This window comes from Spermophilus citellus (genome assembly GCF_964194105.1).
Source record: "Spermophilus citellus genome assembly, chromosome: 1".
Lineage (NCBI taxonomy): Eukaryota > Metazoa > Chordata > Mammalia > Rodentia > Sciuridae > Spermophilus > Spermophilus citellus.
Window position 1 is genome coordinate 142,566,853 of NC_138182.1, and position 23,376 is coordinate 142,590,228.

Sequence of the window (23,376 nt, forward strand, 5' to 3'; positions counted from 1 at the left end):
CTATGAGCGGCTCAAGATGCAGTGTGAACCCGTTGGGTCTCACTCCTGCCCGGGACCCTCTGTCCCCAGGTGGAGAAGGAGCGGACACTAGAGCTTCAGGAGAGGCTGGAAGAGCAGCGAAGAGTCCTGGAAGGAAAACACGAGGAGGCCTTGCAAGGTGAGGATGGAGACCGTCCAGTGGGGAGGTGGCGGGGAGGCTACGCATCGTCGTGGCCACGCCCACTGCCTTTACCTGGAGCCGCGCACCTACTCCCAGCTAACAAGCAGTTAGGTTGTGGCAAAGCTGGAGTTTATGGGGTTCTTGGCCCTAAAGAGATAATGGAGTTTTCCTTTGGAGCGTGACTTTTAAAGCCTGGCATTATGCTTTATGCTTTACTGTGCCTTATTTGAGAGTGTTTTTTTTCCTTTCCATTTTAAAAGTAATGCATATTCATTAAAGGAAATTTTAAAAACCTAGGCAAATAGGAGGTTTTTAAAACATCCATGTTACATTTCCACACTGATGACATTTCTTACAATTTATGGTTAGCTTGAGTATTTTTTATAAATAACTCTTCTTATATAACTAAATGTGATCATCACAGAAAATTTAGAATCTATGAATTAAATGTAAAGGTCTTAGAACATAGAGATTAAGCTCTTATTCTCCAGAACCAGGGAGCTGGGTTTGAATCCCAGCCAGCTCTACCACTTACCACCTGTGTAACCTTGAAAAAAAAGTACTTCACCTTCCTCACAAGGTCTTTGTGAGAATTAAATGGTTTAATGATAGACACAGAATTTAAATCAGTGCAAGATACTTGGTAAGTACTTATGAGCACTTATTATTTTATTACTAAAAATGTAAAAATTTGATTTTTTTCCAGAGCTAGCTGTTGTTATCTCTTTGACACAGATCTCTTTCATTTATTTTGCTGTACAATTTTGTATAGAATATACATATATACACACAGACTAGTATATCTGTTTTTTTCTTTCAATTGCATTAGCATCCTGTAGTTAAACTCTTCCATAAGTTTTAATAATTACATAGCATTCCAATTAATTCCCTTATTCACTTAATTGATTCCCTTTATAATATTCAGGTAATTTCCAAATTTTTGCCATTGTTTGTAATAGTAATGATACTTACACAGTGAACCTCATTTTGTAAAATCTTTGTAACCCCCTAGTAGAATTGGAGAGGAAAAGTGTGTGTGTGTGTGTGTGTGTGTGTGTGTGTGTGTGTTTGTGTGTGTGTGATGTTGGTAAAATAAACATAAGATTTACCATTACTGAATACCATGCAAGCATCATGCTATCTAGTTCCAGAACATTCTTGTCACCCCAGAAGGGAACCCCACACCCACAAGCCCATTATGTCTTATCCTCCTGCCAGCCTCTGGCAAGTAATTGTCTCCTGTCTCCATGGCCTGGTCCATTCTGGGCACTCATAAAATGGAATTGTGCAACTTGTAGCCTCTCACATCTGGCTTCTTTGGCTCAGCATGGGGTTTCCAAGGCTCATCCATGTTGCAGCAAGCATCTGCTCCCCTTTCCTTTTCAGAGCTGAATGTTACTCCATTGAAAGGACACACCATACTTTGTTCATCCATTCATCAGTTGAAGGACATCAGTTGCCTCCACCCTCCAACCACTATAAATAGTGCCCTAGTGCAAGCACCTACTATTCTCAGATCCCCTGGGTGTATACCCAGAAACAGAATTGCTGGGTCATATGGTATTTCTACACTGAACTTTTTGAGAAACCACCAAACTGTTTTCCACAGTGGCTATACTACTTTTTGTTCCCACCAGCAAGGAGTGAGTTTCAATTGTTCTGTGTCCTTCCCAACATTTGTTATTTTCCATTATTGACACCCTGATGAATGTAAAGTGGTATCTCATTGTGGCTTTCATTGGCATTTCCATAATGACTAATTTTGTTGGGCATCTTTTCATGTGCTTGTTGGCCATTCATATATCTTCTCGGAATTTTCCATTATTATTGCCATCCTAGCATGTCTGAAGTGGTATCTCATTGTGGTTTTGATTTGCATTTCCCAGAGGGCAATTTCATTGATCATCTTTTCATGTGCTTGTTGGCAATTTGTGTGTCTTCTTTGGAAACAGCTATCGATATTTTGACAATATTAAAATTGACTTTGAAAATGCCTTTCTGATTTTTTTATTTTCATCATCAGTATTTGCATAATATTTCCCCAGAATTAGCTATCCTTTTCTTCTTTTGAGAAAGAGGGGTCCCAATTTTTTGACAAATTTATTGACTGAGGTCCCCACATTTGATGATCTTAAGGTCAAAAAAGTTTTTTATTGGTGCATATTAATTACCTAGACTAGTGGGTTTCATTGTGGCATATTTGTATATATATAACATAATTTGTTCAATCTCCTTCCTCAGTCCCTCCCCTTTCTTTCCCTTCTCCCTCCCGAATCCTCTTTCTCTGCCTTAATGGTCTCCCTTCTATTTTCATGAGATAACTTCTTTTTCCTTTCTTTCCCTCCAGCTTTCACATGTGAGAGAAAATATACAACATTGTCTTTCTGATTCTGACTTATTTCACTTCACATGATATTCTCTAGTCCCATCCATTTTCCTACAAATGACATGATTTCAAGTTCTTCTTTATGACTGACTAAAACTCTATTTTGTGTGTGTATGTATACATACATTTGGGAATTGAACCCAATACCACTGCACTACTGCAGAGCTATTTCTCCAGCCCTTTTTATTTTTTAATTTTGAGACAGGGTCTCACTAAGTCACTGAGGCTGGCCTTGAACTTGCAATCCCCCTGCTTCCAGAGTCCCTAGGATTACAGGCATGTGCCACCACACCTGGCTATATATACATTTTATTTATCCATTGATCTGTTGACTGATGCCCAGGCCAATTCCATAAAAGTACACTGCTTTGAGTTCTTTTGAATAAATACTGAGGAGGGTTTTATCTGAATTATATGGCAGTTGCATTTTTAGTTTTCTGAGGAGCCTACAGATTTCCATGTTGGCTGTACTAATTTACATGTACACCAACGGCGTATCAGAGCTCCTTTTTCCTGCATTCTCACTAGCATATACTGTTATTTGTATTCTTTTTTTTTTTTTTTTGAGAAGTATCTCTTTAGTTCATTTGCTCATTTATTGAATGGGTTATTTGTTCTTTGATTTTAGGGTATTTGAGTTCTTTATATATTCTGGATGTTAATCCTCTGTTGGGACAATACCTAGCAAAGATTGTTCTCCCATTCTGTAGGCTCTGTCTTCACAGTGTTAAGCTTTTTCATCTGATGCCATCCTATGTATTACTTTCTAAGCTTATAGGAGTCCTTTTGAGAAAGTTGTTGCCTGCATCCATGTGTTAGAATGTTTCTCCTATGTTTTCTTCTAGCAGTTGAAAAATGTCTGGAAACACACACACACACACACACACACACACACACACACACAAACACTTTTTTCCTGAGACCTAGATTGGCCTCAAACACATGATCCTCCTTACTGAGCCTCCTGAGTAACTGGCATTACAGGCCTGCAAGCCACCATGCCTGACTAGAATTATTTATCTTCTTAAAAATACCATTATTGTTATTTTATATGTAAATTCTATATCATGCTCTTTTCATGTAACATTGCATCAAATGTGTTTCCAAGCATGCTGCTACCCAAATGTTTATAAAGCTTCTTCTCAGCAAAGGAAACAATTAATAACAGGAGGAGAGAGCCTACAGATTGGGAGAAAATCTTTACCACATGCACCTCTGATGAAGCATTGGTCTCTAGAATATATAAAGAACTCAAAAAAGTTAACACCAAAAAAACAAATAACCCAGTCAATAAATGGGCTAAGGAACTGAATAGACACTTCACAGAAGAAGATATACAATTGATCAATAAATATATGAAAAAGTGTTCAACATCTCTAGCAATTAGAGAAATACAAATCAAAACTACTCTAAGATTTCATCTCACTCCTGTCAGAATGGCAATCATCAAGAACACAGACAACGATAAATGTTGGCGAGGATGTAGGGAAAAATATACACTCATACATTGCTAGTTGGACTGCAAATTAGTCCAACAACTATGGAAAGCAGTATGGAGATTCCTCAGAAAACTTGGAATGGAACCACCATTTGACCCAGCTATCCCACTCCTTAGTTTATACCCAAAGGATCAGTATACTATAGTGACATAGCCACATCAATGTTTATAGCAGCTCAATTCACAATAGCTAGACTATCACACCAACCTAGGTGTCCTTCAATAGATGAATGGATTAAAAAATGTGGTATATATACTCAATGGAATATTACTAAGCTTTAAAGAAGAGTGAAATTATGGCATTTGCCAGTAAATGGTTAGAATTGGAGAATATTATGCTAAGCGAAATAAGCCAATCTCACAAAACCAAAGGATGAATGTTTTCTCTAATATGCAGATGTTAGTTCATAATAAGGCGGTGGGCACTAGGAAAGAGTAGCGCTACCTTAGATTAGGTAGAGAGAAGTGATGGGAGGGGAGGGGAGGGGATGTGGGAATAGGAAAGATAGTAGAATGAAACAGACATTATTACTGTATGTTTATATGTGACTACATGACCAATATGATTCTGTAACATGTACACTCAGAAAAATGAAATTATAACCATATATTTATGATATATCAAAGTGCATAAATGCATTCTACTGTCATGTATAACTACTTAAAACAAATTTAAAAATTAAAAAAAAAAAGATTAGACCATAGCACTCATGATTTTGCTTATTTCCTGTGAGTCTGGACATCTAAATTTTAGCTATTATAAATAATACTGCTCTAAATATCTTTTACATAAAGACATGCCTTCATTTCACATTAAATCCTTAGATTTCCCCAAAATCAAGTAACTAGAACATAAGTCAGAACAATTTTAAGAATTTTGAAATATATTGCAACATTAGCGCAAAACATCTCAAAATGGGATTGAAGCCCTTTCTTGGGAATTCAAAGCATTTTGTTTCGGTATTAACATGGCGTGAAATAAACTGGGATTGTCACTCAGCTTCCTTGAATCTCAGTTCCATTTCTCCCTAAAATTTACTTTCTCTGCCTTATAAGGTTTTATGGGAGAAACTTGTTCTCCAAACATTGCTTTGATATTAGTTTTATGACTATAAATCTGTGGAATAAAAAATTTGCCTAGCTGAGCATATGGCACACACCTATAATCCCAACAACTCAGGAGGCTGAGGCTAGAGGATCATGAGTTCAAAACCAGCCTCAGCAACTTAGCAAGGCCCTAATAACTCTGTGAGACCCTGTCTGTAGATAAAATATACAAAAGGGCTGGGGATGGGGCTCAGTGATTAAGCACCCCTGAGTTCAGTCTCTGGTACCCACACCCCCACCCCCCAAAAAATAGCCCACTCCAAAACTCAGAGGGAAAGGGATTTCCTGTCTTACATTCTTCCCATCAGTCAGAATTCATTAATATTTATTTTTATTTTTTTTAATATTTATTTTTTAGGTGTAGATGGACACAACACAATGCCTTTATTTTTATGTGGTGCAGAGGATCATACCCAGGTCCCGCCCATGATAGGAGAGTGCTCTACTGCTAAGCCACAATCCCAGCCCCTAATCATTATTTTTAAATGGTTTGGCACATATTAAGTGCTACATAAGTGTATATTAAATGAATAAATAAAAGCATGGCTTGGGGAAGATATGTGGGAATTCATTTATTTGGGAGGAGGCAGAGACTAGTGATTTTCTACATTCAATGATTCCTTTTTTTCTATTTTTGTTTTTATTTTTATAATTATCATACAAGAAATTTGACCTTTTTTGGTGTACAGTTCCATAAATTCTAATGCACATATTGATTCATGAAACCATCATCACAATCAAGATATAAAACAGTTCTATTACCCTGCCCCCAAGCTCTCTGGAACTACCCTTTCATATTCACATCCTCCCTGTCAGCACTGATCTGTTCTCCATCATTAGAGCTTTGTCTTTGGGGAGCTATTGTATAATGAAATAATAGTATATGACTGTTTTCATTGGTTTCTTTTGCCCATCACGATGCTCCTGAGGCTCACTCCAGTTGCTGTGCATTGCAATAATTCTTTCTTTTTCTTTGCTGAGTTGTGGTTCATTCTTCACACCTTCCCATTGCAGGACACTTGGGTTGTGGCCAGCCTGAGGTGATTAGGAATAGAGCTCTTCTAAACTTTCATGTCCAGGTCATTGTGTGGATGTCGGTATCCATTTCTCTGGGGTAAATACATAGGAATGGGATTGGTAGTTCATATGGTAAATGTCTGCAGCTTTACAAGAAATGGCTGAGCTGGTTTCCAGAGTGGCCACCAGTTGACACTGCCCACCAGTGAAGGATCAGGTGCACTGTTCCTTCTTGCCAGCCTGTGTTGTTGTCACCAGCTTTTATTTAAGCTGTTGTAATGTTAGTGCAGTGACATCTCATCAAGGCCTTAATTTGCATTTTAATAATAATTTTGCTGTCTGCATGTCCTTTTTGGTCAAATGTCTGCCCATGTCTTTTTCCCATGTTGTTAAATTTATTGGTTCTTACTGTTGAATTCTGAGAGACCTCCATATATATATATATTTGTGTGTGTGTGTGTGTGTGAAAGAGAGGAGAGAGAGAGAGAGAGAATTTTTAATATTTATTTATTTTTTTTTAGTTCTCAGCGGACACAACATCTTTGTTGGTATGTGGTGCTGAGGATCGAACCCCGGGCCGCACGCATGCCAGGCAAGCGCACTACCGCTTGAGCCACATCCCCAGTCCCACCTCCTTATATTTTGAATGCAAGTTCTTTGTATTTGCAAATATTTTCCCCTACTCTGTAGGGAGCATTATTATTCTCTCAGTAACGTCTTTCAAAAAGCACAGCTTTCAATTTTGTTAAAGTTCATTTTTTGATTATTTTTTCTTTATTATACTTTTGATGTCATGTCTGTGAACTCTGCTAAAATCCAGGTTAAAAGATTTTTTTTTCTATGTTCCTTCCAAAAGTTTTAGGGTCTTACATAGATCTATGACCTATAAGATCCTGTGCTTTTTCTTCTTTAGACCATATTAGCATATAGTGATTGAATTGATTTTCAGATATTTAATCAGTCTTGCATAAATTCCACTTTCATATTGCTGAATTCAATTTGCTAATGTTTTATTGATGATGTCTGCTATATTCATGAGACAGATTTGTGTGTAGTTTCTTATTTTGTCTGTCCGGTTTTGGTATCAGGATAAAGCTTGCCTCGTGGAATGAGTTGGGAAATACTCCCTTGTCTTCTGTTTCTAGAAGAGATTCAATAGAATTTGTGTTTAAAAAAAGATGCAATTTGTGTTTTTTTAAAAAAGAGAGAGAGAGAGAGAGAGAATTTTTTTAATATTTATTTTTTTTTAGTTTTCGGTGGACACAACATCTTTATTTTTATGTGGTGCCAAGGATCGAACCCAGCACCCCGTGCATGCCAGGCAAGCGCTACTGCTTGAGCCACATCCCCAGCCCCAATGTTATGTCATTTTTAAATGTTTAGTAGAATTTGCCAGTGCTTGAACATTTCTTTTCCAGAATGCACTTAACTACAAATTCAGTTCTTTTAATGATTTCAGGAATGTCCAGGTTATATATTTCACCTTGAGTGAGTTTTTAGTAGTTTGTATTCTTAGAGGAATTGGTATATTTCATCCAAGTTGTCAAATTTATGTGCATTAAATTGCCCACAGTATTCCCTTAACATCATTCCAAACGTCTGTTGTATCTGTAGTGATGTCCCCTCTTCTATTCCCAATGTTCATAATTTGTGTTTTTTTTCTTTTGCAGTCTTTCAAAGAAACTCTTTTGGCTTCATTGATTTTTCCCCCTCTTTGTCCATTTTCAATCTCATTGATTTCTGTTTTTATTTCTTTCTGCTAATGTTTAGTTAGCTCTTCTTTTTCTGATATCTTAAGCTAGAAGCTTAGGTGATTTATTTGAAACCTCCTTCATGTTTACATTTAATACTATAAATTTCCTTTACGTACCATTTATCCACATCCCACAATCAATATTTTGTATCTTTGTCTTTCACAGTTCAAAACATTTTCTAATTTTTCTTGAGACTTCCTCTTTGGTTCATTGAATATTTAGAAGTACATTTCCAAGTCTGGAGATTTTTCAGGTTCTCAATGTGTTATTGATTTCCATTTTTTTTCCAGTACAGTCAGAGAATAAGAACATTGTTCTTATTTTTTCTACTTTTGTAATTTGTTAAGGTTTATTTTATGATTCAGGATATAGTTTATCTTATGAAGCTGTCATGTGTACTTAAAAAGAAATTATATTCTTCTATGTTTAGGGTGAATATTTTATAAATCAATTAAATAGATTAAGTTCAGTTGATGGTAGCATCCAGTTATATATTCTTGCAGATTTTCTGTCTCTTTTCTACTGGATACTGAGAAATGCTGAAGTCTTTAACTATAATGGTATATTTGTCTACTACATCTTTCAGTTCTTTGTTTAAAATTAATACAGTTACTACATCTTTATTAGTAAATGCTTCTTTTTCCACTCTTTTAACCTGCCTATGACACATATTTCACATATTTCCAGTGGGTTTATTTTAATTCTGCTTGGTTTGGCTCTTCAGTGTCCTCCTAAGGCCCATGTGATGAAGGGTTGGTTCCCAGCCCACCGAGCTACTGGGAGGTGGTGGAAACTTTAGGCCTACCAAAAGGAAGTGAGGTCATTGGGGTGTGCCCTGGAAGGGGATATTGGGATCCTGGCCCTTTTTCATGTACCTCTTTACATGCTTCCCAACCAAATTCTCTTCTACCACATGCTCCTACCATGACATGCTGTGCCACCACAGGCACAAGGCATTGGGGCAAAGCTACCATGAACTGAAACCTCTGGAACCATGAATCAAAGTAAACCTTTCTTTCTTTTAGGTTTATTATCTCAGGTATTTTGTAACAGCGATGGAAAGCTTACTAAGATAAGCATATCACTTTTTATTTTTTTGTTTTTAATCCATTCTGATATACTCTTTTATTTGGTGTGTTTAAACATTTAATGCTTGTAATTAGATCTTTCATTTTAATACTTGTTTCTGTTTGTTTTCTTTGCTTTTAACCTGTTTCCTCTCCTGCTTCATTTTGGAGTATTTCAGCAACTTTTAGTACAGTATTCCATTTTAATTTATCTATTGCTTTTCTTACTCTCTTTGTGTGTTTTTTAAGTGATTATTCTAATGATTATAATACATTCACTTGTCTACTTCAAATTCATATTTTACATCTTTAAATAGTATGTAGAAAACTTACCATCATGATGTTTCCTCTGTCTTCTCCCTTTTTGTTGTAGTAGTACCCCCTTATCCATGGGAGAGCTATTTCATGACCCCCAGTGAATGCCTGAAACTATAGGAAGCGTCAATCCTGTAAAAAAAAAAAATCGTTTTTTTCCTTATGTACATATTTGTGATAACATTTAATTTATAAGTTAGGCACAGTGAGATTAGCAACAATACCTATCAATAAAATAAAACAATTATAAAAATGTACTGTAATAAGAGTTACTTAAAATGTCTGAGTTGTTTGTTTCTGGAATTTTCCATTTAGTATTTTTGAACTGTGGCTGACTACAAGTAACTGAAACCATGAGAAGTGAGACCCTTATAAGGTGGGCCCACTGTTCCTGTCTTGCGCTTTACATCTACAACACCTGGAATACTCCATCACAAAAGCTTATTGTTTTTTTTGCGTTTAAATCATCGATCATATTTTTAAAGGCTCAAAAGAAGAGAGTCTATTGTATTGACCCAGGTATTTACCAGTTCTGTTTTTCTGCCTACATTCCTGAAGTTCCAAGTTTCCCTCTGATATCATTTGAAGAATTTCCTTTAGTCATTCTTTTAGAGCAGGTCTATTGGTGATGAATAGCTTTTGTTTTGGTTTTTCCATCTGAGGATGTCTTTATTTCACTTTCTTTCCTGGAGTATATTTTCACTGAATGTAGAATTCTGGGTTTATGTTCTTTTATTTCAGCAGGTCTAAAATCTTTCTTCTTCCTTATAGATTCCAAGGTTTTTGGTTTTTGCTTTTTTTGTTGTTGTTATTTGATTTTTGATTTTTTGTTGTTGTTGTTATTGTTCTTGTTGTTGTTTCTTTGTTTTTCTTTTTGGGGGGTTTTGTTTTGTTTCAGTGCTGGGAATGGAACCCAGGGCCTTGTACATGCTAGGCTCTAGGCAAGGGCTCAACCACTGAGCTACAACCCAGCCCCTACTTTCCAAGGTTTCTGATAAGAAATCCACATTCATTCAAACTGATGTTCCCTATAAGTAATGGACCATTTTTTGTGGTTCCATTCCAGATTTACTCTTTGTCACTGGTTTTCAGAAATGTGTATGGATTTCTGTATCTGTTTGTGGGTTTCGCTTGTTTACTCTGGGGCTCAGTGAGCTGCTTTCATCTGGAAAGGTCTATATTTTGCCAGATTGCTTCTTTCTTCAATAATCTTTCCATATCACGATCTTCTTCTTCGACTCAGGTGATATAAAATGTTAGGCATTTTAGGATTATCTTACAGGTTCCTGAGTCTCTGTTCATTTTTTCCAATATTTTTTTTCTCTGTATTGATCAGAGGGATCATTTATATTGATCTTTCTTGAAGTACACTGGCTCTTTTTTATATCGTCTTCATTCAGTTATTGATTTTCCTCTTTGAGAATGAGTTCTTTCATTAATCACATTATTTTTACTCCTAAAATTTTCTCTTTTTTTTCATCTTCTATTTTTTTCTAAGAATTTCTTGTTTTCCATTCTTTTCAAGAGTGTATTCACTTCTTGGAACATTATTATAAGGGCTGTCTTAAAGACTCCATTAATTCCAACACTTATATCATCTCAATATAGGCATCTGTGGAATATCTTATAGACAAGTTGATATTTTTCTGCTTCTTAATATGCTGAACAATTTTGGATTGTATTCTGGACATTTTCAGTATTTGAATACAAGAGATTTTGGGTTTTGTTTAAATGTGCTAGTTCAGGGCTGGGGATGTGGCTCAAGCGGTAGCTCACTCACCTGGCATGCGTGCGGCCCGGGTTCGATCCTCAGCACCACATACCAACAAAGATGTTGTGTCCGCCGAGAACTAAAAAATAAATATTAAAAAATTCTCTCTCTCTCTCTCTCTCTCTCTCTCTCTTCTCTCACTCTCTCTTTAAAAAAAAATCTAAAAAAAAAAATAATAAAAATAAATGTGCTAGTTCATTGGTACTTCAAATTCTCATCTTTGGCCTAGTCTGCTACAGCCATTTGGGTTTTTTTTTGTTGTTGTTGTTGTTTTGTTTTGTTTTGTTTTCCTTTTTACAGTACTAGAGATTGAACCCAGGGGTACTTTACCACTGGGCTAGTCCCCAGCCATTTTAATTTTTATTTTTAGACAGGGTTCTATTAAGTTGCCAAGGCTGGCCTAAAATTTGCAATCCTCCTGCCCCAGCCTCCCAAGCTGCTGGGACCGGTGACTCAGTTGTGTGCCCACCATACTATTTATTTTTCAGAGTCCACAAATAAGTGCACCATTCATTCTGTCCAGATTTTATAGCTACACAGTTGGACAGACTGGATAGAGTGTGTTTCTTTGATCTTACTTTATCCTGTCTTAATAGGCAACTTAACAAAAACTTAGGGAATTAGTTCTTATACAACTGGTCTTACCAATTTTTGACAGCTCTATCACATCATATTACTGATCAAACACTCTTTTTGATGTCACTACCATCTTCTTGTCCCCCTTGGTTTATATCTGTGAACCCTATTCAACTGTGCATGCCAACCACACTGAGGCCAAGATCTAAAGTTCTCACAGCAAGCTTGTCTCCTGGTACCATATCATGCCATGAAAAATGCATAGGGCCAATGTTTTGTAAGCCAGGTTAGCCAGGTCACAAAGTCATTAAATTATTTCTTGTCAATTAAAGGACAAAGTATTAAACTTCCCATTCCTGTCTTCTTTGTTCTTTTTTTTTTTTCCTGGCCATTTGCCATTTCTCTATTGTCTTCTTTCAGCTGAGACAGGTTGGAATTTTTCAAAATGGGAAGATGGATGATAAATATAACTGTACTGATTTTGAAAGTGATAACAATTCCAGATCTGTACAACCTTGCCTCACCTGGAAAGCTCTTACCGGTCCTTTTCTATATGATCCTTGAGTCAGCCCTGGAGACAATCAGGGCAGGCTTGTTGACCCATTTCACAGTTGAGGCAACAGGACTCTTAGATGTTTGATGTGATGTTCTCGAGGTCTCAGTGTTGAAGAAGCAGAGTAAGGACCAGGTAGACTTCCAGGCCACAAATCCAGTGTATGGGCAATAGCTTTGTACTCTGATTGACAGGCAATCATTTAATGACTTTGTGATTTGGCTAACTCAGTTTACAGAGCATTGGCACTCTGAATTTAACATGACCTAGTACAAGGTAGATAAACTTGCTATGAGATCTTTGGATCATAGCCTCAGTGAGGTATGGTTGGCATGCACAGTCTGGTGGAGTTCACAGTTATGAACTAGGATATAATTTGTTTCCATTTCCATGAACTTTTACTAAATACCTATTATATTTCTGGCACAGCTCTCAAGTAAGCCTAGAAAGTAGAAGGATGGATCAGGTCATTCCCCATTTCTGGCCCAAATGTGACCCAGGAGATTATTTGCATCTTCCTGACCCTAGGGACTTGCCAGAAGGCTTTGAGGAGAAGTATCTGAGCTTATAGAGATCTTCTTTCCCCACAGTCATCCAGGCCTCATTTGAAAAGGAGAAAGAAGCCCTTACCCACTCCTTCCAGGAGGCCAAAGCTGCCCTTCAGGTGAGAAGGGCTGGGCCATGTCAGCGTATAGTGGGGTTAGGGAAGGACCCAAACCGAAGGCTTCCAGGTTTGAGGGGCCAAAGTGACTATCTTCCATGTGTCCAGGCCCCTTAATGTGGTGACTAGATTCTTAGCTCAAGATGTGATTAGAGTTGTCCTGTTTTTCCAAGGACTATTCGGAGGATCTTGGCGACTGAATGGGCTACGGTTTGAGTAGAGCTCTGGTAGATGCCCAGGGACCTGTGAAATCTTCAAAGAAGATACTCACTGACTGCTTAGGGAAGATTTCTTAGAGAAAATGAGATCTTAGCTGGAACCTGAAAGATAGGTTAGAATTCTTCAGTAAAGAAAGATAAGAAGTGAGTGTGCCTTACGTAGAATAAAGCAATTTTTTTCAAAAAGCACAGAGGAAAAGGGAGAGAGAGTGTGGAACACCTGAGGAATTGTAGGAAGTGCAGAATGCCTGGGGTGTAGAGTTTGGGAGAAAGGCTGAGGCTGAAGAGGAAGGAGAAGGCCAGGAGGTAGGAGCCTATAAGCCATATTAGGAGGCTATTCTATGCTGAAGGCAGTGGTCAAAGTCTGGGGGGAAGAAATTCTTAGCAAGGGAAAACTGGAGATAAGAATATCCCTTGTGGTTGAAGGAATGATATGATGTTTGGCCACAGGAAAAGCAGAGATCAATAAGGCTGGAAAAACTAATTGAGCCTGGTTTGGATGGGCTTTGAATGCCAGGCTCACTGTTCTTTGTCCCAAGGGTTTGTGGAGCCACAAAAGGCTATATAGCAAGAGGTGGGGGTGGGATATTTCAGGCAGTGGTTGAAGAAGGTTGCACCTGCATCATTGTATAGGTTAGGCCAAAGAACCCCAAACTTTTCTTTCTCTGGGGTCTGGTGACATCCACTTTCATGAGCCCAACTTTGATCACCTCCTTCCTGCTCCTTTCTCCAGGAGACTGTAGTAGGACTGACCTCACAACTGGAGGTCTTTCAGGCCAAGATGAAAAGGGTAGAAGAGTCCATTCTGAGGCGAAACTATAAGAAATACATTCAGGTAGGTATAATACACCTGGGGGCCTTTCCTTCTTGATTCTCCAGGGAGATTAGGATTGGACAACAGGACAGGTGAGCCCATCTTCAAGGGCAAGGCTCAGACCTGACATTCTCACTTTCACAAGGGCCTGGAAGCAAGAGGGTCCCCCCCTTTCACTGAGAAGCTCAGAGAAAGGTATATGGTTCAGTAAAGGACACAGCTTATGGATCCAGACAGAACCAGGTAGACATAGGAAACCCAACACTTAGCACAGACAACTCAACCTACTTGAACTACACAAGCCTCAAAGGGTGCTATTAGAGTCAAATGAGATGAAACATATTGACCCATAACCACAGGCCAAGAGAGGGATGGGACTTAAGAAAGTCAATCAGTGAGCTGGTGGCAGGATGGGAAGGAGGGAGGTAGTACATGCCCTTCTCTACCTGATGGTCTGATGAGGTCATTCTATGTCCCTATCTAGGATTATGGGAGTCCCAGCCAGTTCTGGGAGCAGGAGCTGGAGAGCTTGCACTTTGTCATCGAGATGAAGAATGATCGGATTCATGAGCTAGACAAGAGGCTGATCCTCATGGAAACAGTGGTCTGTGGCTAGGAGTTGCAGCCTCAGGCTGCTGTTTGCTGGGCACTTCCTTTGTAAAACAAGCAGGGGAAGCCCAGCCTGGTTCACACTGGCCTTGACCTGCCATCCACAGCTCACATCTTTAGCTGGTCTATGGCCAGTCCAGGCAGGGGCTCTTTGCCATCTGGGTCCTACATTTTTCTTGGTTACTTAGGTTGCTGTAACTTGGGTGATGCTTTGGGACAGGCAGCCTGCTAATCAGGAGGAACTAGCACATGTCATAGGCAGGGAGGGATTGAGGGAAGAGGAGAGGCTGAAAGGTCAGGCAGATGTGGGAGGCCAGGATCCACAAGGACAAGGCTGGAGAGCGGAGGGCATTGAGGACACAGGTGGTTCTGTTTCTGGAAGAACAGAGGCCTCAGAAACCTGGGGCTGAGGAGTTAGAAATGCAGCTCAGTGGTAGAGCATTTGCCCAGCATGCACTGGCTTCAATCCCCTGCACAGGAAGAAAGAAAGAGAGGCAGTAGAGGGGAAGGAAGGAAAAGGAAAAGAAACTTGGGGCTGAATCCAAACAGACAGTGCTGTTCCAGAGGAAGTCTCCCTAGCCTCCCCATGTCTATACATCCTCAGACCATCTCACATGTTCCCTATAAATTCTGTTGAACCATTCTTACGATAAAACATACAGACTTGATTTTGTTTATATAGATCACGTCCTTCTGACTTTACGAGAACAAAAAAATACCCTTTCTTCTATGAACTGATGGAGAAGTGAGATGGGAGTGACTGTACTTTGTTTTTAACTTTTTCCTGTAGAAAAATTATAAGTTGTTAGCCATTTGTTAACTCTTTAGCTTTATTTTTGGTGAATTTATTGCTCCATGAAATGTAGCATCTTGTCTAGAATAAATGAGTGTTTTCAGGGACCACCGATAAGAAGGAGGTCATAGTATACACTGGACCATGTGATTTTTGGTAGCTTTCTGAGCTTGTTCTGGTTTGTTACAGAAAGAAAAAAATCTGAAGCTGGAGGAAAAAATCACAACCCTGCAACAGGAATATGAGGACCTCCAAGTTCGAGCCCGGAATCAGGTGGTGGTGTCAAGGTAACTATCCCCTGCCTCTTCTCCTCCACCCCATCCCTTTTGCCAAAATCTCCAGTTGGAAGGGTCTCAGAAGAGCCTAGGGAATGTATTGACAGGTGGGTACAGGACCTGTCTAGGGAATGTGGCTCACCTTTTCCATGTGAGTCAGGAAACCCAATGGACCAGCTCTGCTTAGAAACCTAAGTCCCAGTGCCCTGGTCACTATCTGCATGTCCCTGTCTTGGATGAGTAGACTCTATGGGAGAACCCAACATGGGAAACAGGAAATCCAGAGTTGAACAGGCCCATGTGGAATGAATCAATTCTAAGGACTTTGTAAACGAAAGCTCATATCATGTATCAGACATACCTTGTTGAATACCTTCTATCTTCTGTCATGGGATCCTCATAATGATTCGAAGACCTGAGTCCTATTATTATTATTATTATTATTCCCATGTATTGAATGAGGAAACTGAAATTCAGTGAGAGTGAAGAACTCATCCAAGATCACATGGCTAGGTTCTGGAGCAGAGATTCAGAGCAACCAGAACTCTCAGCCTGTGAGGACTATGCACTTGGTCAACAGATTGAATTGCCTCTTGCAGATGACAGGGGCTTGGGGGTGTGGCCCTGGAGCGGGCTGGTGGCCTAGCTCAGGAAGGCCTCCCAGAGGGATAGGTTGGTCCCTGCAGCAGCTGCTCCTGGTAGCAACCCTGGGTTCTGTCTGCTCCCACAGGCAGCTCTCAGAAGACCTGCTTCTGACCCGTGAAGCTCTGGAGAAGGAGTCGCAGGTGCGGCGACAGCTGCAGCAGGAGAAGGAGGAGCTGCTGTACCGGGTCTTTGGGGCTGACGCCTCTTCCACCTTCGCCCTGGCCTCTGTTACCTCCACAGAGGTCTCTTTCCTTGCCACATAAGGGGCAGGGTCTGGGCCCACCATGATGCCTATGGTCATAGCTCCTGCCAAAGACTTTCTGGAGAAGATAACAAGAGCCTACCAGTTCTTTATCCAGGAAGGAAGAAGGGTAGGAGTGAGTTGGGGAGCCTGGGTCTATGCCCAGTGTGCCCTGGGGGGGCTTGGGTCACAAAGATCACCCATGGGGCATTGGAGGCCCCAAGTAGTGCCTCTCCTTGAGTTGGCCCAGGGAACAAGCAAGAAGAAGCCTTTCCTCTGCCTTCTGTCTATGTCAGGAAAGTTCTGAGGCTTTTCCCAGGGGCAGCCTGTGCCACTTTGGCCATCTGACAGAGGAGACAACCTCTGGCCCCAGCTCATCAGCTTTGCTGCCAACTCACTGACTTGCCAACTTTGCCAGGTGTTCTACTTCTGCCTGGGCCTTCCCTTAGCCTCAGTTTACCCCTGCTCCCAGATGATTGCAGTCACTATCAAATGACTGAAGTCACTTAATGTCCAATTCTAGGATTGTCTGAAGGTCAGACTAAGGGCTGGGAGTTAGACACATCCTGTGGATCAGGGAAAAAGCCAGTGACTGGAAGGGAGTCTCGGAAGGCTCTGGGGGCTAGCAGGACCAGGTTGCCCCCCTGGCCAGCCTCACTCCTGGTATCAGACTCTGGTCAGCCCAGGACCAATGGCCAGAGCTCCTCTGCCTTTGGCAGACATGGCTCATCCCCAACCCTCCTGGTCCTTCAGTCTCAGTGCCATTTTATTGGGCCTGAGGACCCTCAACAGGCAGAGATTCAACCTCATCCCTCTACAGATGAAGAAACCAGAAGGGGAGCAGACCCCACAGTCAGGACTGGGACCTCGCCTGTCTGTCTGGGAAGATCAGATCCATGACAGCCTTTCTCCTCCTTCCTCTACCTTCGCCTGCCCTTCCAGGATTTCCTGCACTCCTCCTTCTGCCACCCCTGATCCAAGGCCCCAGGCTTCCATGTGGTCCTCAGCTCCTCCATCAGTAAAGGGGTGGCTGGAGTGACTGACCTCAGCAGGATGACAGCATGTAGATTCTAGTCTTTTCTCAGGAAGCTTCAGGTCAGCTAGAGACTAATAATAACCCCTGCACCGAGCATGTTCATCAGAGTGCTTCCTCACACCCCTCCCTTGCCTGGTGTTCTCCCTCCTTAGCAGGCAGAGCAAACAGAACACAAGAGTCAAAGGATCTTGCCCGAGGCCCCCAGCTCCAGCCACAGACCCTGAACCAGATGGTGGGAAAAGTCAGTCCACATCTTCCATCAGATATTCTGTGGTGGCATCTTCCCCGACCACCTCTTTCATTTCCTTGGATACAATCTCCATCCAATTCCACTCTAGAAATTCAGACGTGTCTGCATTTCTCCCTTTCCCTTGCTAAGCAGGGAAGAGAGTGGGCTTGGGGAGTGTGGAGCTGTTTTCCCAGCCTTGGCAAATCAGGTTCTCTAGGGGCCCTGAGGCCAGCTCTGGAATGACATGCTCATGGAATTTTTCATGCAACTCTTTTCATAGTGTGTCCATGTTACACTAGTCTGTTGGACATTGATAGGCATGACTGAAAAAGAATCCGCTGCACAGAATCTTGGGAAGCTCTAGGTTCAATCAAGTTAAACAAATCTGCACCCTGCAGGACTCTCAAGAACTTAAACATGCTAGTGCATTGCAATTCTCCAAGAAGGGGACCAAGTCCCCAGCATCTTCCAAACTTCTTTGATGAAGCTTCTACTCTCCACCGTCACCCCAACCCCCTGAAAACACTTGAGGCTGCAGAATGCACTTTAGAAAGCATCTTCTGAATCAAGAGGGGCAGGGCTGAGGAAGGGGTGCGTTGTGGTGAGCCGGGGGCTTCCTTTGTGTACCCTGTGGTGGGTGTGAATGGAAATCAACTCTGGTCATACCTTTACTCTGGGGCCGACAAGCTATGGAAACTAAAACTTGCAATAAGTTATTTATTTGGTCTCTGTGTTTTTCTGGAAGAGGAAGGAGGTAAATTCTCACTGGGGGCTTCTGCCAGTGGCAAGGATCTTTGAAGACTAAATCCCTGGGCCTGGGTGGCCTACCGATGGTTCTAGGATCCCTCTTCAGCTACTTACTTGAGCCCCCCCCCCGCCCCGCTGGTCCTAGCTTTGCCGCCACAGGTGTTTGCTACTGCCCGCTGTACCTAGCCCTCCCGGTGTACCACATTGGACTACTCACTGACATAGGGGTACAGCTCAGCTGCAGGGGACAAAATGGAAATGTTCACTAGCTACCCCTGGTGCCGTTTCTGACTCAGGCACCAGCAAGCCGGTAAGAGGCACCGTGTATCTCTTCAGAGAAAGGGAAAGTTGCTCAGTGCCACTCTTGATGACACATGGTATCAGACCACCTAAAAGGCAGGTTCTCTAAGAAAACCTTTTAAGTTTCTCAAGTTCCTAGAGAGGAGCTGAGTTCCCCTTTCCTGCTCAAGAAGCGTTCCAGCCAGGCACAGCGAGGTACATCTATAATCCCAGCAACTCGGGAGGCCGAGGCAAGAAGATGACAAGTTCAAGGCCAGTCTCAGCCACTTAGTGAGGCCTTAAACAACATAGCAAGACCTTGACTCAAACTAAAAAATAATAAGGGCTGAAGATATATATAGTTAAGTGGTAAATCACGTCTGAGTTCAATCCCTGGTACCAAAAAGAAAGGGGAAAAAAAGGAAAAAACAAAAATGTTCCAAAGTTAACATGGGTCATTTCCTGGTGGGCGTTCCTGGGTCCTCTGGTTCTATAGGGACGTTGTTGGGTGCTACTTCCATAAGGAGGGTAAAGTGCAGACTCCATCATCAGAAATGTTTGGGAAACACTGAGTCAAACAAAGGAAAATTAGAAACAGACCACTGAATCCATCCTGTGCGTGTATTTTGAATCTCCAGTGCCAGTGATACTTCGCAGAGGCGGTATTTTCTTGAACACATTTTTGGGCAGTAGGGCAGGGTGGGACAGAACTTTGTGGCATGTTATCACCCTGAGGAACATGCTTAGGGAAATGCTCACTTATCAAGCCATGTATCTCAAAACCACCTCTTCATTTTCCCTTCGTGGGTCTGTTTCTTCCTCTGACAAATTCCTCACCCTTTCTACCTCCTAAGGTCACTGTAAGACATCTTAACTGGGACCAGTCCTTGGCCTCTCACTGCAGGGAACACAGAGATCAACTCAGAGAGTTCATGATGTACTGGTTCAGACCACTGAAGATTGGAGTAAGGTGCTGCTGGAGCACTTTACGTTAAGGAGGAACTGAACACGCTGGCTGGGTTCCACAGGCCTTCCTTTCAGGACTGCTAAAGATGGTGATCTTATGGAAAAGTCACAGCTTACAGAACACCTGATTTCTCCATCCTATACTTTGTGTACACTTACACTGGGTTCCAAATCCAGGGCCTTCTGCATGCCAGGCATGTGCTCTACCACTAAGCTATACCCCGGTTCTATTCTTAAGTCACCTCTGGCGGGGGACAGTTCCTCACAGGTTTTTCGGTTCCACTCTTCCCATTTTGACCTATACACGGTCAGCTCACTGCTCAGGCCTTGTCGATGTCCTCAGAATCTGGAGAATGATTCTTGGGTCTCTTAGAATGGACCATGCTCCTCCCTTGCATGTTCAGACCACCTTAGTGAGAGAGGTGGGTCTCTGGTCTTGTATGAGGGACATGCGCACCCTTGCTTTTACTGCCATGGGCCAGGAAGGCCTTCCATCTACCTAAACCCATACTTCCAAACTCCTGTTAAATTCCAGCTCTTCCAGAAAGGCTTTTTAAGAATTCCTCAAGTCCTTGGTGTTGGTAGCATACTACTATTTGGCACAGATGTCCTCCAGATATTTGAAGTTGGCAGGGGTAAATTCTTGGAGAGGAGAGAATGTCACCACCACCCACTCTCTAACACCATCTCAGAGCTCTGTGCCCACAATGGATGCCCAGGAAACAGCCATTGCGATGTGTGGCCCATCTCCTATCACACACACAGCCACAGGACTGAGCACATGCTCCAGCCTCATCTTGTGTGGTTGGGACTAGCCTGGTCATGCCCTTGAAGATGACTCCCTGACCACTCTATCCTAAGTAGACCCAATCACATCACTCTGCTTTATTGTCACTGTAGCTCTTGGCACTACCTACATGACTAGGTGTGTCTGTCTCCCTCTTCTCCTCCCTGCTTTGAGTATAAGCTTCCAGGTAGCAGAAGCCATAACTCTTTGACTCATCATTATAGTGTCAGCCCCTGGCACAATGTTTGGCATGTGGTGAATGCTTAGTAATTATTGCATAAATTAACAAAGAAATTATACATTCTTTGGCAGTGAACCAAAAGGTAGCTCTATTTAACAAATGAGGGAACCAAAGCCCAGATAAAGGAAGTGACTTGCCCCATGTCACTCAGGAAGCAGTGTCACAGTTGGGGCTAGGTTCATCAATTCCCAACAACGGTTCCATTTTGCAATGATCACTCTTGGCCTTCATTCCAATCCCTCACTCCCACCCCTCTGCCCCAACACACTTCCATGGCATATACACATGCACACAACCTCCTCCTGCCCTCTGCTTACCCTCTGTCCTGGATATTCCCAGTTAAAATCCACAGTAATCTCTGGTTCACCCAGAATAATACAGGTCGCAGTGAAGTCCTCTCCTAGCTGGATTGATGTTGTTGAAGCCTGGATGGTGGGTTGAGGGGAAAAAGATGGATCTTCACAGATAAGAAGGGAGAAAAGGTGGGGGGAAAAAGAATGTTGACAGGTTGTTCTGACTGAATTGTTGGCAGGTAAATGGATGGAGAAATGGATGAATGAAATGAATGAGTAGTACAGTTAAATTGAATTAAATGAATGGATGGAGAGGTTAGATTTATGAGTGGTTGAGGTAGTTGAATTGGCAAAGGATGTATGAGTGGATATAAAGAATTAATGGAGGGGCTGGGGTTGTGGCTCAGAGGCAAGCACTTGTCGAGCACATGGAAGGCACTGGGTTTGGTCCTTAGCACAACATAACAAATAAAATAAAGGTATTCTGTCCATTTACAACTACAAAAAATGTTTTTTAAACAAAGAATTAATAGAGAGTAGATGGATGAAGGAATAGTTGACCTGATGGGGAATGGATGGATGGAATGGTTGATTTGAGAGAGGATGGAGGAATTGAATCCTTTGACTTGATTGACAATACATGATGGACAGGCTGAACTGATGCAGCCTAGATTGATGGCTGGTTGGCTGTCTATTATATGGGGCAATAAGGTGCTCTGGACAACATGGTTAATCACATGGAGCATTGTTAAAAGCCATTGGGTTGTTTAGAGCACCATAATTCACACCCTCTGGACCTGAGGTTTCTCAAGGTACAACAAGGGTTCTCTTTCCATATCCCTCCGTTCCCTGACCACTCGGGGACCTAAGTTCATGCACAGTTGATGTAGATTAGCATGTACTTGGTAGAGATTTGTTTCATGCCACCTAGGCTGGCCAAGCAGAAGAGAAAGCCAGCCAAGGAAGCTCAGGGCCAGTGGATGGTGAATCACTTCTTCACATCAAAGGAGATGTCTGTCCCATCCACTGGGACCTCTTCAGGAGGGAACTCCCAGTACCGAGTCACCTGGGCCAGGAGGTTGGTCACCTGGCAGGGAAGCAGTGCTGACTGATGGGTGTGCAGCTGCACCACCTGGTAGTAGTCTTTTGTGGGTGCCAAGAGCTCCGCTGGGTCTCAGAATGAGGGAGAGAAAAATAAGCCTAGGATAGATTTGCACTTCCACCACCAAGGAGCATGAGGTCCCTGTGGGGCCTGCAAACCTCACTTTCTCTGCCTTTCCCCATTCTCCACGTTTCCTCTCTCATAAGGGGTCCTGGATTGAGAATGTAAAGACAAGCCTGCTAGTCCCAATGTTGTCTATATGTCTTAAATCCTTTTCTTCTCCTGCATTCATTTTGGTTTTGTTTGTTTTATAGGATCTTCTTTTTTTAAAGTATTATTAATTTTTTTTGTGTGGTTCTGGGAACCCAGGGATGCTCTCTCACTGAGCTACACCCCCAGGTCTTTTTTTTATTTTGAAAAAGGGTCATACTAACTTGCCCAATATGGTCTCAAATTTCAATCCTCCTGCCTCATCCTCCAGAGTTGCTGGGATTACAGGCATGTGCCACTGTAATAGGCCTGGTCTTCATTTTGTACAACAAGGATTCAGACTTCCTGCTCTCTAAGGAGCCTTCTATGTGAAAATATTATAGGAAACACTGAACTTGAAGTGAAAGATTCTGCTGCCTATGGATCTTAAGCTACTCACTTTCTTTCTGTGAGACTTGTTTCTTCTTATATATCAGTTGAGAGCAATAATTCCATTCTGGCCTATTTTGTGGAGCTGATAAGAAGCAAATGAGATATTGAATAACCATGGGAAGCAAAAATTCATCAGACTCTTTCAAAATACTTTTAACAACACAATCTTAGATCAGACTCTTGGAATCATAATGGTGCAATGTGCAGGAATTATCTGGAAACATTCTGTATTTGTATTGCCCAATATGATCAACTTGCCACATGTGGCTACTGGGCCCTAGAAATATAGCTAGTGCAACTGAAGAACTTGATTTTTAATTTTATTTCATTTTCATTCATTTAAAACAGTCTTATCTGTTTAGTGGCTTCTGTTTGGGGTGAAGTGGCTCCAAAATTAGACAAATACAATGATTCTTAACTTTGGCTGCACATAAGAATCACTTGAGATGGTTTTTAAATGACCGATTCCTGGGCCTCACCCCTAGACCAAGAGAATCAAGAGCCTGCCTCTGAGTGGGGGTGGGGGGAAGCTCTGCAAATGAGGCTAACATGCAGCCAGAGTTGGGAAGCGCTGGCTACTATTTCTGACATCTG

At 41.6% G+C, this 23,376-nt stretch overlaps 2 protein-coding genes across 2 annotated transcripts in view; one reads left to right on the plus strand and one right to left on the minus strand.

The window, feature by feature from the left end:
• CCDC69 (coiled-coil domain containing 69) overlaps positions 1-18,441 on the plus strand; it is a 43,272-nt gene extending 24,831 nt beyond the window's left edge. The window contains exons 4-9 of the mRNA XM_081269188.1: positions 70-157; positions 12,795-12,868; positions 13,817-13,918; positions 14,382-14,501; positions 15,489-15,586; positions 16,305-18,441. Of these exons, the coding sequence (XP_081125314.1) occupies positions 70-157; positions 12,795-12,868; positions 13,817-13,918; positions 14,382-14,501; positions 15,489-15,586; positions 16,305-16,482 (660 nt within the window). The 3' untranslated portion in view covers positions 16,483-18,441. The remainder of the gene's footprint in view (positions 1-69; positions 158-12,794; positions 12,869-13,816; positions 13,919-14,381; positions 14,502-15,488; positions 15,587-16,304) is intronic.
• Positions 17,345-22,322, minus strand: LOC308651086 (platelet-derived growth factor receptor-like protein; the record flags this gene model as incomplete). Its single annotated transcript, XM_081297820.1, is given in 5 exon segments — positions 17,345-21,202; positions 21,918-22,005; positions 22,009-22,026; positions 22,030-22,205; positions 22,304-22,322. Coding segments are annotated over 5 exon segments (531 nt in total). The 3' UTR covers positions 17,345-20,972.
• Positions 22,323-23,376: the final 1,054 nt, after the last annotated feature.